This window comes from Phalacrocorax aristotelis, chromosome 8 (assembly GCF_949628215.1).
Source record: "Phalacrocorax aristotelis chromosome 8, bGulAri2.1, whole genome shotgun sequence".
Taxonomy (NCBI): domain Eukaryota; kingdom Metazoa; phylum Chordata; class Aves; order Suliformes; family Phalacrocoracidae; genus Phalacrocorax; species Phalacrocorax aristotelis.
The window spans coordinates 35933496-35949294 of NC_134283.1; the positions used below are offsets into that span (position 1 = coordinate 35933496).

At 37.9% G+C, this 15799-nt stretch overlaps 1 protein-coding gene across 4 annotated transcripts in view; it reads left to right on the forward strand.

Moving 5' to 3' along the window:
* SFXN1 (sideroflexin 1) overlaps positions 1-15799 on the forward strand; it is a 30083-nt gene that overhangs the window by 12977 nt on the left and 1307 nt on the right. For all 4 annotated transcript variants that reach the window (XM_075102462.1, XM_075102465.1, XM_075102466.1 and 1 more), the window contains 9 exons: positions 857-1031; positions 1672-1842; positions 4509-4607; positions 5667-5742; positions 7385-7470; positions 8686-8813; positions 9341-9390; positions 14556-14605; positions 15224-15271. In XM_075102462.1, the coding sequence (XP_074958563.1) occupies positions 868-1031; positions 1672-1842; positions 4509-4607; positions 5667-5742; positions 7385-7470; positions 8686-8813; positions 9341-9390; positions 14556-14605; positions 15224-15271 (872 nt within the window). In that variant the 5' untranslated portion in view covers positions 857-867. The remainder of the gene's footprint in view (positions 1-856; positions 1032-1671; positions 1843-4508; positions 4608-5666; positions 5743-7384; positions 7471-8685; positions 8814-9340; positions 9391-14555; positions 14606-15223; positions 15272-15799) is intronic.

A 15799-nucleotide genomic window follows, 5' to 3' on the forward strand; every position in this document is an offset into this window, starting at 1 on the left:
CTTCTTTCATTATATGTTGAAATAAACTTAGTCATCCTGAAGTAATTTTTCATTTTCTGGGCTTTAGGCCCCATAAATGCTTAACTGTGTTAGTTCAGTGCTCTTCATTGGAGTTCTTTAACCGTCTTTGAAGTACCATTAGGAGATCCGGTCATGTGTTCATAATGTGGCAAATTGTTGCATTTATATAATCTTTGTTTTGTTAAAACGTGGATTTAGAGAAACAACATTTATTTAAAGAAATTGTTGGGTTTGTGTTCCAAAGTTTTGTTTTGTTTTGCTATGCCAGAGAGGTTAACTGGATTTTATTAAATATTTCTTCTGTCACTGCACTTTACAGCAGCTCTTCAGGCATCTCTTGGAATATTTAATCTTCCCTTCCCTTCAGCAAACACAAATTCATCATTGAAATAAAGCACACTTCTGATTAGTATATTGTTATTTAGTACCGCTATTTATTAATACATTTCTAGGCTCCCATTGCATCTGCCTCATTCTCAGATATTTGTACATGTATATGATGTAGCCTCTACCTCATAATCAGATACTCATACTCTTACAAAGATGTAGTGTATAAATGCCTTGGGGAAACAGGCCCAGAAACCTTTCTGTAGTCATTCAACTAAGTTCTTGCTTTTTTACTTCTACAGGTACCAACCTCATTAAAACCCATTATGATATCTGACATCATCTGCCTTCTAGATGTATACTCGCCCCTTTAAACCTCAGTTCTGCAAGTTGCTTGGTGTTTGTTCTGTTTTTTTACTCTAAGCATCCACTTTTCATCTTGCAGGTTATAGACACATTATGAAATAAATGGAATTCTGAATTGCAAATTTCCATATTTTCTTCACAGAGTTTTTGAAGATGTCAGCAGATATACCATTAAATATTAATATCAAGGAGCCCCGATGGGATCAAAGCACTTTCATTGGACGAGCCAGTCACTTCTTTACTGTAACAGACCCCCGGAATATTTTGTTATCTGACGCCCAGCTGGAAAATGCAAGAAAAATTGTGCATGATTACAGGTATGGCATTGATCGCTTTTGCTTCTCGCCAAAAAAAGTCCATGTAAATGATAAGTACACAGTTATATATTTTAAAGGTAATATTTAAGACACTGTATTCATTGCACCACTCTTCTTATTTCAGAGCTTGAAACACTTTTTCTTTAAACAAATTTGCTATTGAATGGGGAAATTATGTCGTCTAAGAACCCTTACTAACCATTCTGAAATACAGAATTGTCTAATTCTGAAAATAATAAATACAACAACAGAGTTCAAAACTTCCTCTTATGTGTTATATTGTTTCAAGCAAGTAGTGTCTTAAATACTTGCAAGGTAACTTTTCAAAGTTTCCACTAAAGACTCCAGAGATTTTAGCTCTACGTTTTACCTCTAAAACCTAGTACAGGTTTGAGAAATAGAAATTTGGTGCTGAATATATCAACTCAGCCAACATAAACGCTGCTGGGAGTTTTGATTCTTTCTATTTCACCAGTCCATTTAAAAGCTGAAGATCTACAAGCTAAGTGTGAGGCTAGATTAACTTAGTGTGAATGTCCCCAAATCCTCTGATGCCACATTTGTCACTGGAGGTTGCAGCATTTTATAACAGTTTTACTTTTTGCTGTTGTCTTCTTTTGTTTTTTTAACTTGTCCCAAGGCAAGGTATTGTGCCACCTGGCTTGACAGAAGATGACTTGTGGAGAGCAAAATACATCTATGATTCAGCCTTTCACCCAGACACTGGTGAAAAGATGGTCTTGATTGGCCGAATGTCAGCTCAGGTACCCATGAACATGACTATCACAGGTTGTATGATGACCTTTTATAGGTAAGTGATGGTGATACAACATACAAAACGTTTGCCTACAAATTAGATAAGTGAAAATCAATGTTATTTTCAAAAGAGCATTTTAGAAGATTTATAATAAATATTTTAAAATGTAAAATTTTGCTCCCTTTTCTCTCTCTGCATTCCCTCACACTAATTAATGGCTTCCTCTAGAAGTGGTTGTGAGATAAGCCCTTAGCCCCTCTCCTTCACCGTCCTACTTTTCCTCGAACTGGGAAGGTTGAATGTTCCAAAATCCCATCCTTGTAGGAGAGTTGTGTGGAGGACAAAGAGGAGGAGATACCTGGGAATTTCTAACCTTAGAGATCTGGCATGTAGGATTTTCTGTCTGCCAAGTGAGTACTCAGTATGCTTTGGTCCATCAGTCATCAAGTTTCTCCAGCTCCTGTTTGATGCTTCTGTTTCCTCAGTAGTTCTTGAATCACCAATACAGTAAAGTCCACAGCAGAAGCCAATGTCATTTGTTAGTAAGCTCCACGTTGGAAATATTTTTGTGACACAATGCTTTGTTAGCAAGAACAGTTGGGAGGTTTAGAGGAAAAAAACAATAGCATTTTTGACGCTGAGATTTTACACATTCTTGACTTACACTGCAGAAAGGCCCAGACGTTTTGAATGGTGCATATATATGTGCGTGTTTAAAAAACAGTTGAGAATATGAATAAAACCATCAGAACAGCTGTCCATTCACAAGCACTGCTTCCTGTTAACTGGTTATTCTCTTATGCATGTTCTGTTATTATCTACTGTACTTATAGCAGCTATAAACCTTTTCTTTGCATTATCCGTAGAGTCACTTAGATTCAAAACTAGGTGGTTTGTTAGCCTGGAAGACATTTGGTTTCTTTGGACCAAACCCTTCGCAGTGCAAACAGGATTGCGTAGAAGTCCTTGGATGATGCAGCGTATCATCCATCTTACTCCATGTCATTGGAAGGAGCAAATTCCTTGTTATATCTATGAGGGCCTTTGTGCATGCAGTAAGGCAATGTGAGTCATGCATGAGCTTTATAGTAAGCCTGACATCCTCTACATAGCAGTAGCCAGGAAACAGGAAAAGATGAATCTGGAAAGAGTGTTGCACATGCACAGGAGAAAGGAGGAAGAACAGCAGTAGTGATGGAAGAAATCCAGCTACTTTATCACTGTTACTTTGGCATCTCATTCAGATACTGGAAACCAGAGGGAATAGGAATATACTTTCAAATCACTTGAATCTTTTGATTTTTTGCAATTCCAAGAAATAACAGATCTTCCCAATCCAGAATCAAAGCCTCATGATAGACACACACCTTCTACTCTAGCATCTCCTCTTTGCTTTCCAGAATAATTACAGAATAATTGGTACAACTACTGCTTTCTTTAGCACTTTTAACTTCCATATCAGCCCTCCAATGACAACCACATTCCTGTTACCATTACTGATTGTTATTAAATAATTTAATTAAGTATAAGCTTTAAAGTCCTATGAAAAGTTATTTTAACAGTCAGGAAATAGTTTTCAGTAGCAACTGCTATTTTTGGTGGCATGCCTGAAATTCTGGTGGAGCAGAATCTTCAGTGGTTTTTCCACTGGGGACAGAGTTTGTGATCTAAGTGCACAAATAAACACTTTTCCCCTGATTTACTCTCCTAGCCTCCAACTATTTGTGGATCAGGAAGTTCCTGATCCAGAGGTTCTTAGTGGATTTCTTTTCATAAGTTTGTCCCATTGTTTAAGTATACTACTGATTTGAGAGCAAAAGCATTCAGCCCTCCAAAAGATGGCCCCGTACATTGTGAAACAAATTGACTGTCACTTTTGTTACTTATCAGCATAACCATTTGTAAAATGATTATATCTGCAGTTTAACAGGGACCATATTAGCTTGTTAAATGGGGACTCTGTGACTTGTATAGAATATAATTTTTACTCCCCTCCACCCATGCTCACATGTTAGCATCTTTTTGTCCTAAGGCATCTGCACACTGGCACTGACATAATTAATGAGGATTCCCTGGAGCTCTTTTTTGGGTTTTTGTTTTTTGATGACTGGTCATCTCTTTCATGCTGTACTGTACCAGATTAATTTCCGTGCTGTACCTGTACTTCTTATACATGCAGATATTTTAATGAAACTAATTTTTCATTTTGGAGTTAAGTGTCTGTTTATCTGGTTCTACATGCAACTGAATATTTTAATGTCACAGGGACTTATTAAAACAATAGCATCATATTAGTTTTTTGAAGACTGAGAAGATAAACCCTGTGTCCTAAAATCTACTTCTCAGTCACTTATGGAGCTTTCTAAGAGAGCTAACAGCCTGTAAAGGAATAACCCTGGAAAAAGTGTTCTCGAAATTAGAGTTTCATATTTCTCCATGTGTTTTTTATAGAGAGGTTTGCTATAATGCTTTTATTATTACAACAAACCTTTGTCCCAAGGGAACCCTGCTATTTAATTACAACTTTTAAATTCTATTCTTAGAAGTAGTTTGTACTTTCATTATTAGGGCAGTATCTCATTGACTGTATTGTTTCATTCAGATAAGCAAGAACCTCTGCGTGATTACTGCTTGCACTTGCTTCTCTTGATTTGCTGTCACCTTTCTGTGCTATTGATTCAACAGTTTTGTTAATAATAATAATTGTTTCTCTTTTCAAGAACAACGCCAGCGGTGGTTTTCTGGCAGTGGATTAACCAGTCTTTCAATGCTATAGTAAATTACACGAACAGGAGCGGGGATGCCCCCATTACTGTCAGGTCAGACACTGAACCAGATATTTCTGATGTGTTTATAACTTGCTCTCTGATGTACTGGAACATGGCTGAGCTTTAAAGTTTGAGGTGATAGAGGCATAAGTTTTTTCACCTATACTTATTATTACTTCATTATGCACAGACAAGAAGTCTGAGAACAATAGAGATGAGACCTCCATTTCTGCCATTAAAGATAAGCCTAAGCACTTAACAGTATAGTATTTAATAGGAGTCTCTGTTACATTGCTCAGTCAACCATTTGAAAATGCCTCATCAGTTTGGTGTTACACCAGGATATTTCTAAGTTTATATTTTGTGTGGACGTCTCTTCTCAGTGCCCTGCAGTATAGCGCACATCGCACTGTGTGCTGATTTACAGAAAGAGGATCCTTAAAGGAGCTGGTCTGCACAGTACTAGTTTCTCCTTGAAGGTAAAGAGAGAGACTAAATAGATGCAGAAAGTTAGAAATTATGAATAGGAGACTGCAATTGCAGTGCTTGACTTCCTGGTTTTGAGACTGACTTGCTTATGGATGTCCGGGAGAAAGCAGTGGACTCGAGGACATACAGACACTTCCTAGCTTGGAAGTATGTAAAGTATGTTTTAAGGCAGGTTGGGTTGGATTTGGGTGTTTGCAGTATAGCTGGTCTGCATGTATGTGTTTCAGTACAGTTGATTTTAATTAGTATTGTAGACATGGCCTTAGAAATCCAAACTGATTTTATTAGTTTAAGCAATTAGGAAATTAAATACAGAACTAAATCCTTCAAGGTGTTCGTTCAGACACATGAGAACATGCTGGACAGATAGCCATGCAGAACCAGCAAAACCTGATTCAATGTTAAAATGTTGCTTCCATGTGATTTTTACTGCTAGTGAAAGAAAAGTGTTTATTTTGTGTCCTGTTTGAATCTTCCAGCTACATCTTATTGCTGTGTCACAGAAAGGTCTACTTCTTAACTTTGGGGGGGGCATAACTACATGTGTAAAATGTAATTATTTTTAAAAGTGACATAAATGTAGTAGCTGTGCATGTGCAAATGATTTTATTTGTGTTTTAGCCAGCTGGGAACAGCCTATGTTTCTGCTACCACGGGTGCTGTCGCAACAGCTTTAGGACTTAATGCGCTAACAAAGGTATTGCTGCTATTTGTTTCCATCCTTCTCCACCACTTTGGTGGTTTATGACATGCTAATGGCTCATTTCTCCTCCTGTGTATCTGTGTCATGTTATGCACAGCTCCCAGTATGGAATTGTAATGGCTGTTGGCAGCTCCCTTCTTTAGATCCCAACCTTATTTTTCCCCATGTAGATGGTTTTATATGTATTTGTCTTGGTTTAACCCCAGCCAGCAACTAATCCTCACACAGCCGCTCACTCACTCGCCCCCAGTGGGATGGGGGAGAGAATCAGAAGAGTAAAAGTGAGGAAACTTGTGTGTTGAGATAAAGACAGTTTAATAGGTAAAGCAACAGGCATGCATGCAAGCAAAGCAAAACAAGGAATTAATTCACTACTCCCCGTTGGCAGGCAGGTGTTCAGCCATCTCCAGGAAAGCAGGGCTTGCATCACATGTAACAGTTACTTGGGAAGACAAACACCATCACTCCAAATGACACCCCCCTTCCTTCTTCCCCAGCTTTATATACTGAGCGTAATGTCATATGGTATGGAATATCCCTTTGGTCAGCTGGGGTCAGCTGTCCAGGCTGTGCCCCCTCCCAGCTTCTTGTGCACCCAGCAGAGCATGGGAGGCTGGAGAAGTCCTTGACTAGTGTAAGCGCTACTTAGCAACAACTAAAACATCTCCACATTATCAACACTGTTTTTAGCACAAATCCAAAACACAGCCCCAGACTAGCTACTATGAAGAAAATTAACTCTATCCCAGCCGAAACCAGGACATATTTCAAACAGCCTGTCCTCCTTATATGTATATCAAATAGCCTTGTGTTTTGTTAATACAGACTATCTAATAAGGTGCCTTTTTTCAGTTTATTTTTTACGTGTTAAAGTATCTAACAGCATTTGAAAGTTAATTGGATGCGTAATTACAACAATGTGGAGTTACTATCACATAAACTGCATAGGTGTGTTTTTAAGGTACCGTATCACTTCTGCAAACACAGAGACCTACTCTAGGCCGGCTGAAGAACTTGTAAGGAAGTGTTGCTCTTAAATGCAGAAAACTCAAATTCTTTAAACAGGGACACAACACAATTGAGAAAAGTGTCCTTTACAGGAAAAAAAAAAAGTCAAAAATCTATTTTATACACCTCTGCTTATGCTTTAATGTACTGGGAGTGGTATTTCAGAGACTATTGTAAGCCGAGTAGTTCAGATTATACAAGACATTGACTAGATGAATAGCCTCTGTAGTCAGTGCCCTTAAATGCAGATCAGCTGGTACGGATGTTGCAGGCTGCGACCTTGCCAGCAGAGACAATAAAGTCTATTTAGTGTTGCCGTTGGGCTGACAGGCGTGTTCGGAAGCTGACAATTCTCTGCAATGATGCTACTAAATTAAGATAGGTTTTGCCAGTCCCCTGACACTGCTCACTCTGAGAGAAGTGTTTATGACTTATGTCTTGTTTGTTTGTTATTTCACCTCTGCCCCATCAGTGCGTTTTCACTGAATTTTAATATAAAGGAAATAAGTCTCATCTATCATTAGCATGAAGCATTTTAATATGACCTCTGGGGAAGAAAATGGCTATATAATTATTTTCCCTTTTTTTTTCTTGTCTCTTTTTTTTTTTTCCTCTCTGTTTTTTACAGCATGTCTCACCTCTTATGGGACGGTTTGTTCCATTTGCTGCTGTTGCCGCTGCTAACTGCATTAATATTCCACTAATGAGACAAAGGTGGGAAAAAGAACAAAGATCACTCATTCTGGAAGAAAGGATGTTGTTGAGATTTTCCATCAGCAAGTTACTAAATAAAGCACATTGTATATATTTAGCTTGTTTCAGAACTTCGCAAAAACCTCATGCATGATCTTGTTTTGATTGATTGATTGTGACAGGGATAAAATAGAACATGCTCAATTCTCTTCAGATAAGTAACCATAGAGTTCTTCAGTCCTATATCTCAGAAATCAAGTCCCGATCCTTCAACACTTGATCATGGACCCTTTAAATAGAAACTTCACTTTGGAAAAATACAGTCATTTCAAAAATGGTGCTTCAAATCCCACATGCAGAAGTTAGTCATAGAAGTCCGGCTCTGCAGTTCCCTGTAATTATCTGAGATTACAAAAATATGCACTTTCTCAGAAACAAAATTTCATATATATTCTGATTTGACTAGGGCTAAGAATAGGAATGTGGAAAAACAAATGAAAAGCATTCTCTTATAAATACAAGGTTATGGGCAGAAAAGGGAATATTTAAAGTTGTTTCATCTCTTCTAAAAGAGGAGAAGAATAAAGGCAGTCCTCAGTAGATGTGCCCTTCTGTCTGCTTCTCACTCCCCTAGAAGTTCTCCCCAGGATGTGAGTTTAGCACCTAACCCTGCACTTGAGCAAAAGATCTAATGGAGAATAATAGTTACAGAAATGTAGTTAGTTTTGTGCATCCTTTTATACTTTCAAATATGTTCTTAGTGGTTGAAATAAAAACTCAGATTAGGATGCCAGAGGGGAATTTTCACAGACCTCTGTTTTATTTCGGTGAAACTAATCTTCCTGTATTCCTTGTGCTGTCTGTCAGAAAGGACAGACTACTTCCAGAAAATTCCACTTTTCTGTATTGCTTTTTGAAAGAACCTCTCCCTTCTGGGGACTACGGAAGTAACACATCTCCTTTCTTCCCCCTTGGAATGAATGTGACCAGGCTGAAGCAGTAGATTGCTGTTACAAATATTCAGTTGTTTACTTTTCAATGCATTTTTCCCCAGATCTTTCTCTGCCTTTTGAAATTTTTTGTGCCAAAGAGTGGTACAAACAGGCTAACTCGGAAAATAAAATAACAACCATAATTCTTACAATTGACAATTTTAAGGGGACAAAGGTAAAGTGACAAAAAAAGATGAACAAATGCGTGTCAGTCACTGCTTTATTTTCACCCCTTATTCAACAGGGAGCTCAAGTTTGGAATCCCTGTCACAGATGAGAATGGAAACAGACTGGGTGAATCAACAAAAGCAGCTCAGCAGGCAATTACCCAGGTGGTTATATCAAGGATTCTTATGGCTGCTCCTGGCATGGGTAAGAATAACTGCAGTCATGTGCAGCTTCTGATTCCTGATGCAGTTCCTAATGTGAGAGAGAGCTTAAATTCTGAGTAAGTGATTTTTCTCTGTTTTGTAGGCAGTATTTACATTTCTGTTAAAACAACAAAAACTTCTTAAGTTCACAAAGAAATGTGCGTTTCTTACTGTGAAAACATCCACAGTGTGTTACACTGAAGCACAGCAGAAGAGCTGCTGGGGTGCTTTTGCAGAAAAGATACAGATAGCAAAGAAATGGTAGCAGATTCTGCTTCACTGGAATTAGTTCAGTGAAGAGTAGGTGCACTTTACCAAGCTCAGGTTTAGTTATGTGTGAAATGAGTAGTTTTGCTTACTGGGAGAATTTACCTCTGTAAATACCAATCCAGTATCTTGAATTGGCAATGTGAAAAGAGAGCTCAGTTAATGACCAAAGGCTGTGGTATTAGTTCATCTTAACAGAAAATGAAAACTAAGTGCCTTTTTTTTCCCCAAGATTAATGCTTTTTTTTCTCTCATTTTCAGCAATTCCTCCTTTCATAATGAATACATTGGAAAAGAGAGCCTTTTTGAAGGTTAGTCTTAGATAATCTGCATACTTGTATTTCATATCCTAAGTTAATATTTTTATGAGTTTAAAATACTTTCTAAGTATTTGCCTCCCAAACGTGCCTGTGCTCTGGGAGGACATCACTGTAGAACTTGCTTTACAGCTGTCGCTTTCTTTATGCCTTTCTTAGAGATAACTTGGTTCTTTTTATCACAGTGTAAAATAACATTAAGAAAGTATGAACTTTCTTGTGATGTTTATAACTGTTCTTAAAATGCAGAGCTCCTCCTAGCAAATAAACCTTCCTTGTAGCAAGACTTGGAATACAGTTCATCAGAAAAAAAAAACCATGTTAAAATTTTGTAATGCTTTTTTCTGAGGATATCAATGAGGAGGCTTTGCTTAGCTGCTTTAGTAGAAGTTTGACTTTGGAAACAGCAATGATGATAAAAATCTCTTTTGAAAACGACCCTTTTAAATTTACTGGATGAGCAAGTGCAGGGTAGACACAGAAATGGCGTGCTTCATCAAAGGTTGTGTTTCCTATATTCTGTTTATGCTAATGTAGGGTGAAGTCAAACACCTGGTGTTAGTAAATACATAAACTAAATTAACGTTATGCGCTCTGTATGCATGAGAGTGTAAAGAACAATAACAGAATTATAGGGTTGTCTAACACAAGAGAAATCGTATTCAGATGAGGAACTCTATAATTCTTTACCAACAAAGGGAGTTGTGTCTTCACCAGCTGATATCACTGATTTACTTACTTGTGTAGTTCCAGGCAAAGTCTCTACCTGTGAAACCCACCCAACAAGCTGGGAACAATAGTCGTCTTCATGTTAGAGAAAGTTAGGAAAAGACAGTGCGATCTGACTTGCCAGACCCTCCCTTGGAAAATTGGTTTGGCTGGGGGGTGGGAGGACAAGCAGGGGAAGTTGCCTGGTTTTGCTTGTCTAAGATAAAGCTTTCTAAAATGTTTAAATTGTATTTACCTCTGCCCTTCATTTTTCATGTGCAGAGTTAGATTACCCAGTTACATACACCATTTGAAAATGCTTCTGTACATACAAATGAGGCGCTGGGAAGAGGTGCCAAGTGTCTTCCAATTTTAAAAACTTTTTTTTCCTGAAGTGCTTTGCTTTTCCTCTGCCCCTTGCTAACAGAAAACAGTATTGCTCAGAATGTAAAAACAGGAAATGTGGCGTTTGAGTTTAGAGTGAAAGTCAGTGTGTGCTGCTTGTATCTCCTGAAAGAAGTGAGACTGCAGTGCATCCAAATACACTATTTGTCTGCAGTATGAAGAGCCCTATACTGATATGGCTAATTCTTAACTGTTGATTTCTTTTGACCCATACCCTGTTTGCAGAGTGGCTGTAAGCAGTTTGTGATAGCGTTACATTCTTGAGAATGTATTATCTGGAATGCTAACCCTTATTTTAAAAGAGGAAAAAAAAAAAAAAAGAAAAGAAAAAAAAAACCAAAAAAACACCTCATAAATTTAGAGCAAAGATTATTTTATATGTATTTGACATGGGAGAAATGTCACAAATGCCACCAACTCAACTGGCAAGTGCATGACATTTGTGAAGAAGTTGCAACAATTCTCAAGGTTTGGAGACAAATATCTACTGGTTTTGTGTGGTATAATCAATATAAGGGTGTTGTGAATTTTTCAGATCAGCAAAAATGAGTGATTTCTTCAGTGACTACTCAGTGGTCTTTGGTACCATCATGACCGTTTATGCTCACCTGTTCCTCCCCCTCAGCCTCAAAGCCTGTGAGTTGAGGTGAAACGCTGCTCTGCGGGTAGTCAGTGGTAACACATCGTAGAGTTTAGTATTAAAACCATTAAGGAATGAGCTGCATTTTTAACCAGCAGCTTCTGCATGTTTTCTTGAGGTTTCAGAAGCACCATCCCATTTCCAGAACTCCAACACTATCCACACAATGCTTTACTAACTCATTTTCCTTAGCCTTTGCTTTGTACAACATCACTATTAAGCAACACACAAAGCCAGAAAATAGTCAAATAATTGTGAAATAATGAAGAAAATAGAATTATGTTCTGCAGTAAGATAAAGAAATGCTTCTGGAGTGCTGGTCTCGGTGATAGCAGGCTATAATCCTCTGGTATTTGAAATAAGGAGCACTATTCATCCACCATATTCTGATGTTGTTTTGCACAAGGACATTTTGATGGTAGCATTAGTATGAATTAGCAATATTCCCAAAAGTTATTGCTAGAAAATTACTCAAGAATGCTTTTAGAACACAAGTGCATACTTAGTGCTTCAAAAAGAATCGAATTAATTCTTGACTTGAAAAAACCTTTTTCTGTGTGCTTTTGCTGTAGGTTTCAGCAGTGGCTTCAGCTGCCTTCTATGTGATATGCAGTGTAGTAGTTCTTGATTAGGCTGTATAACATCTATGTTCATTCTCTTTACTGACATAAATTTGACTGGCTCTGTGTAGAACCAAGTTATTTCGTCTGTTGCAGCAGGAAGATCCATAAACAACCTTGTTCTAAGGCACAGCATTTATAGATTCATTTTAGTTATAGGTAACCTTTCTCCTAACAAAAGGAACTGGTTTTTTCCATAGAAACTTCTGGAAATTCTAATCAATGCTGACATGTTAGTTTACATTACTACTCTTACAGCTCCAGCTGCTGTTTCTGTCCTGTTCTGTATACTGTATTAATATTCCAGTTGATTCCAGAAATTTCCTCATATATCCTCAAACAAGCTCCTTAGGGTCTCTTAGTCTGCAATTAAAATATGCATTCAAAACTGTTAAAAAATTAGAAAAAAAGAGCCTTTATTTTTTAAGCGTCATTCTTGATTGTCTTATGCCTTAGAGTCTTCCATGTATTCCTAATTTAACTGTAATTGTATTTATTCATTTTTTTGAAAACAGGCATAGCTACCCTGGGAAAGCTGACAGATTTTGAGATCCAACAATTAAAGGAAGCAGTTAGGAAAAAAAACTGATTCTCCTTATGGCTTTTGTTTGCTTAATTATCATTTCTCCATTTTCTCTGTTTGCACTAACCACTAAAGGTGCCATAAAGACATCTGGAAATTAAATCCTAACTCATTGGGAACTGCCTTTTTACAGAGTTAAAATGCTAGTTCTCTAACACAGTAAATTCTTCTTCTGCCTTGTACTTCTCCATTTTGTCTCTTTGTAGGAACGTGCTGCCTGCATCCGAGTTTTGCTTTATTGTGTTACATTGCTCCCTGGGCGACTCCAATTCTTCATGTTGACCAGTGTTAGAGTTTTACCTCACCATCTTTCTTGATCAGTGCAGCCTGGTCACATTCTTGAAAAATAAAGGCTGTAACTCAGATCAAGTACCTTGGCAAAAAATGTTCCATCACATGAAACAGGTGTTGTTTGTATTGTCAGTACCAGTAGACACCTCTTTCAGATTAATGACCAACGTTGAAAAGGCATGCATCTATTACTCCCGTAACACCCTCCAACAGTCTTCTGAGTTGTAAAATCACATTGGGGCTTTTCTGTCACATGTCTCGGGGCCCACACTCACTGCAATGTGTAGCATCCTTCTCCCTTAATTCTCTTCAGAGACTGAAGTCATTTGCAGTGCAGAATTTGACTTATGTTCCCAAATACATGTTGTGTTTACCAATGACAGTCCTACATGTTTGTTGCACCAGCTCTTGTCCTGAACTCTCCCAGTGTAGAAAATGTAAAGCATTTTGAGTGAATTTACCTCAGCTGAGGGTCAAATGAAGGTATGTTTAGTGGAATGCCAGAAGAGCAGAGCACTGCTGCATTCACGCTTTTTCCTTCTTACTATTGCTGGTTTTTTTTCCATGTGTTATCTATTGTTACAGGTTATTGCTGAATTGCAGTTCTTCCTGCACTCATTTCTGGATTACAGGTTGACTCCGGGGAGGGGGGAAGAAAAAAGAAGCAATCTTCCAATCTTCTACATCATTTCTTCTCCCTCAGGCTGTGGAGGAAGTTTAGTCCACACAGGCTCGTCTCCTATGCCTCTTTCGCTGTTGTGACCTTCCTTAGCACCAAGCCTTGTCCTAGCGAGCTTCCTAAATTTCTTTTTTTTCTATTTCTACTTTTGTTCACCAGTTCCCTTCTAACTTGTACATCTTGAGAAATCCTTCTTATAGAAAAAACACATCATCTTTGTTCAAAACATCATCCACTCTAATGTGTGATTTTTAACTCATTAGCTGTTTTAAACTCAACTTCCTCTTGTCATAACAGTTGCGTACGTCCTACTTACTGGAGACACTGATTTTATGGCAGCAGTGTTGTTTAAATAGATTTTATTTTGTTAGTAATTAATTTCAACTAAAATTCTAACATGGGGGATTGGATTCCTAAACCATTTAAAGGTCTACAAGAAAACTGTCATATTTCTTGGCATATGTTCAAGTTCTGCAAAAGTTACAGTAATGAGGAATATGTTAAAAATGCATCCATATGTTGTGTTGCTTTCTCGGCCTTGTTTCCCCAATTCTTCTACCCTTTTTTCCATTAATAAAAGGGAACTCTTGTAGAACTGGAGTGTACTATACTGTGCTACAGGGACAAGTTCCTAGCCATAAAGCAAATCATCAGACAGAAGTAAAGGCTAAGAGAGGCAGACTTAGATTTTTCCTTAACACCTCCCTTATTTGTGGTTGGTGGCTGCAGTTGCTGTTGCTCAAAGTAAATCTCCAGGTGTAAGTTAAAACTCCTTTGAAGAGGCAGGAGCTGTAACCAGACCTAGCTCTTCTTAGGGGTGCCTGGGCAAACCTCACTGTGCCCTTAAGGAGGTGCGGCAGTACCTTGCACCTCCAGCACCACTCCAAACTTTGGCTATGTTGCTAGCTACTCTGGGCTTGTGTGACTCAAAATGGCCCACATACTCAGGATAAAGTCATAAGTGAAACAGCCACCTACTGTAATTTCTAAGGGACACTTACTCAGAGTAACAGTCTAAATTGATATCACTGGGGATTTTCTTATTACTTTTCAACGGGATTGTGCCCCCACATTGGAGCTCAGCTTAAAGGTATACTGGTAATTGTTTTGCCTTCATCGTGTCCAGGAGTCTTTTAGGTGCAATCTGTCTCTTACTATACAAGAATTCCAGGAAGGTGGGAAGAGAGGGGAGAAAAGATACCATACTCACTGTGTGTGGTTTATTTTTCACAGAGATTTCCTTGGATGAGTGCTCCCATTCAAGTTGGATTAGTGGGATTCTGGTAAGTGATTTCTTTGGGTCATATCTGCTATTTTAAGATTCTTGTAGGTTTTTTGGAGGAAGTAGCAATGTTTCCACTTCATTTAAAGAAAAAAAGTTTAGAGTGTTAATGAGGCTACAGCAGTTGCTTCATTTTCATATCTGTAACTGATAATAGCATATTAAAAAAGCTATTAGAAATGAAGAAGCTGCCAAGAAAAGCAGAGGGAGGGAGAAAGAAAGGGAGTGGCAAGAAAAGGCATGTAGCAGCTTGATTAGAAAAGATGCTTTGGCTGCTGCCTCCATAAGTGGAAAACATTTGGTTAATGTAGAGTTTCACTTGCTGTTGTCTCACATTTTATGTTGTCATGCACACCAATGCAAAACACTGAAAGTATATAAAATGATAATTTTATACACGTTTGTAAGCATGGCATTGATGCATTTAGTACTACATAATAGGTAAATTATTTCATATGGTATAACACAGTGAGAAATAAAGATTACATAGCACTTCATAGAAATTTACCTCACAGTATTAAAAAAAAAAAAAACCTTTCTGCCTAGAAGACCATGCCTAGGGGTTTTCAGTTTTCTTTTAGCACCCTAAATATTGTAAACCCATTTTTGTTTCCTCTAGTCTCGTGTTTGCAACACCCCTGTGTTGTGCGCTGTTTCCTCAGAAAAGGTACGTATTGCTGTTACATTATTCTTACTTTAATGTTACACTCCCAGATGCATGCAAGGTACTGCAAAAAGACAGAAACAAGTGGTCATTGCCTTCTAGAGCGTACAGTCTTAACTCCCATATAACAAGTGTGATAAATACCAGAATATTCAGAAAAGTAATAACTTCATTACTCATCAGTAATATAATAATAGTTGAATTGGGCTAATTTGTTTACAAACTCCTAGCAGCTTGAGATGCAGCTACAGAGGGATAGTGAATGAGAGCTTTGGGTGAGTAGTTTAACTGTGCTATTTCAAACTGAGAAGTTTGAGCTTGATAATACAGAGTTAGGAATCACTGGAATGATCCATTAAAAAGGCCAATGTGGTCCAAACAATATATTCATGTCCAGTAAGGTTATAACTTCATGAAATACAGGCAGAGCCCATTTTAGTTTCAGCTGGAAACTCCTCTGGTTATACAGAACAGCACTTGACTATACGTGCTTATTTGTAATTGCATTAATATTTTTCCAGAAAGAATTTT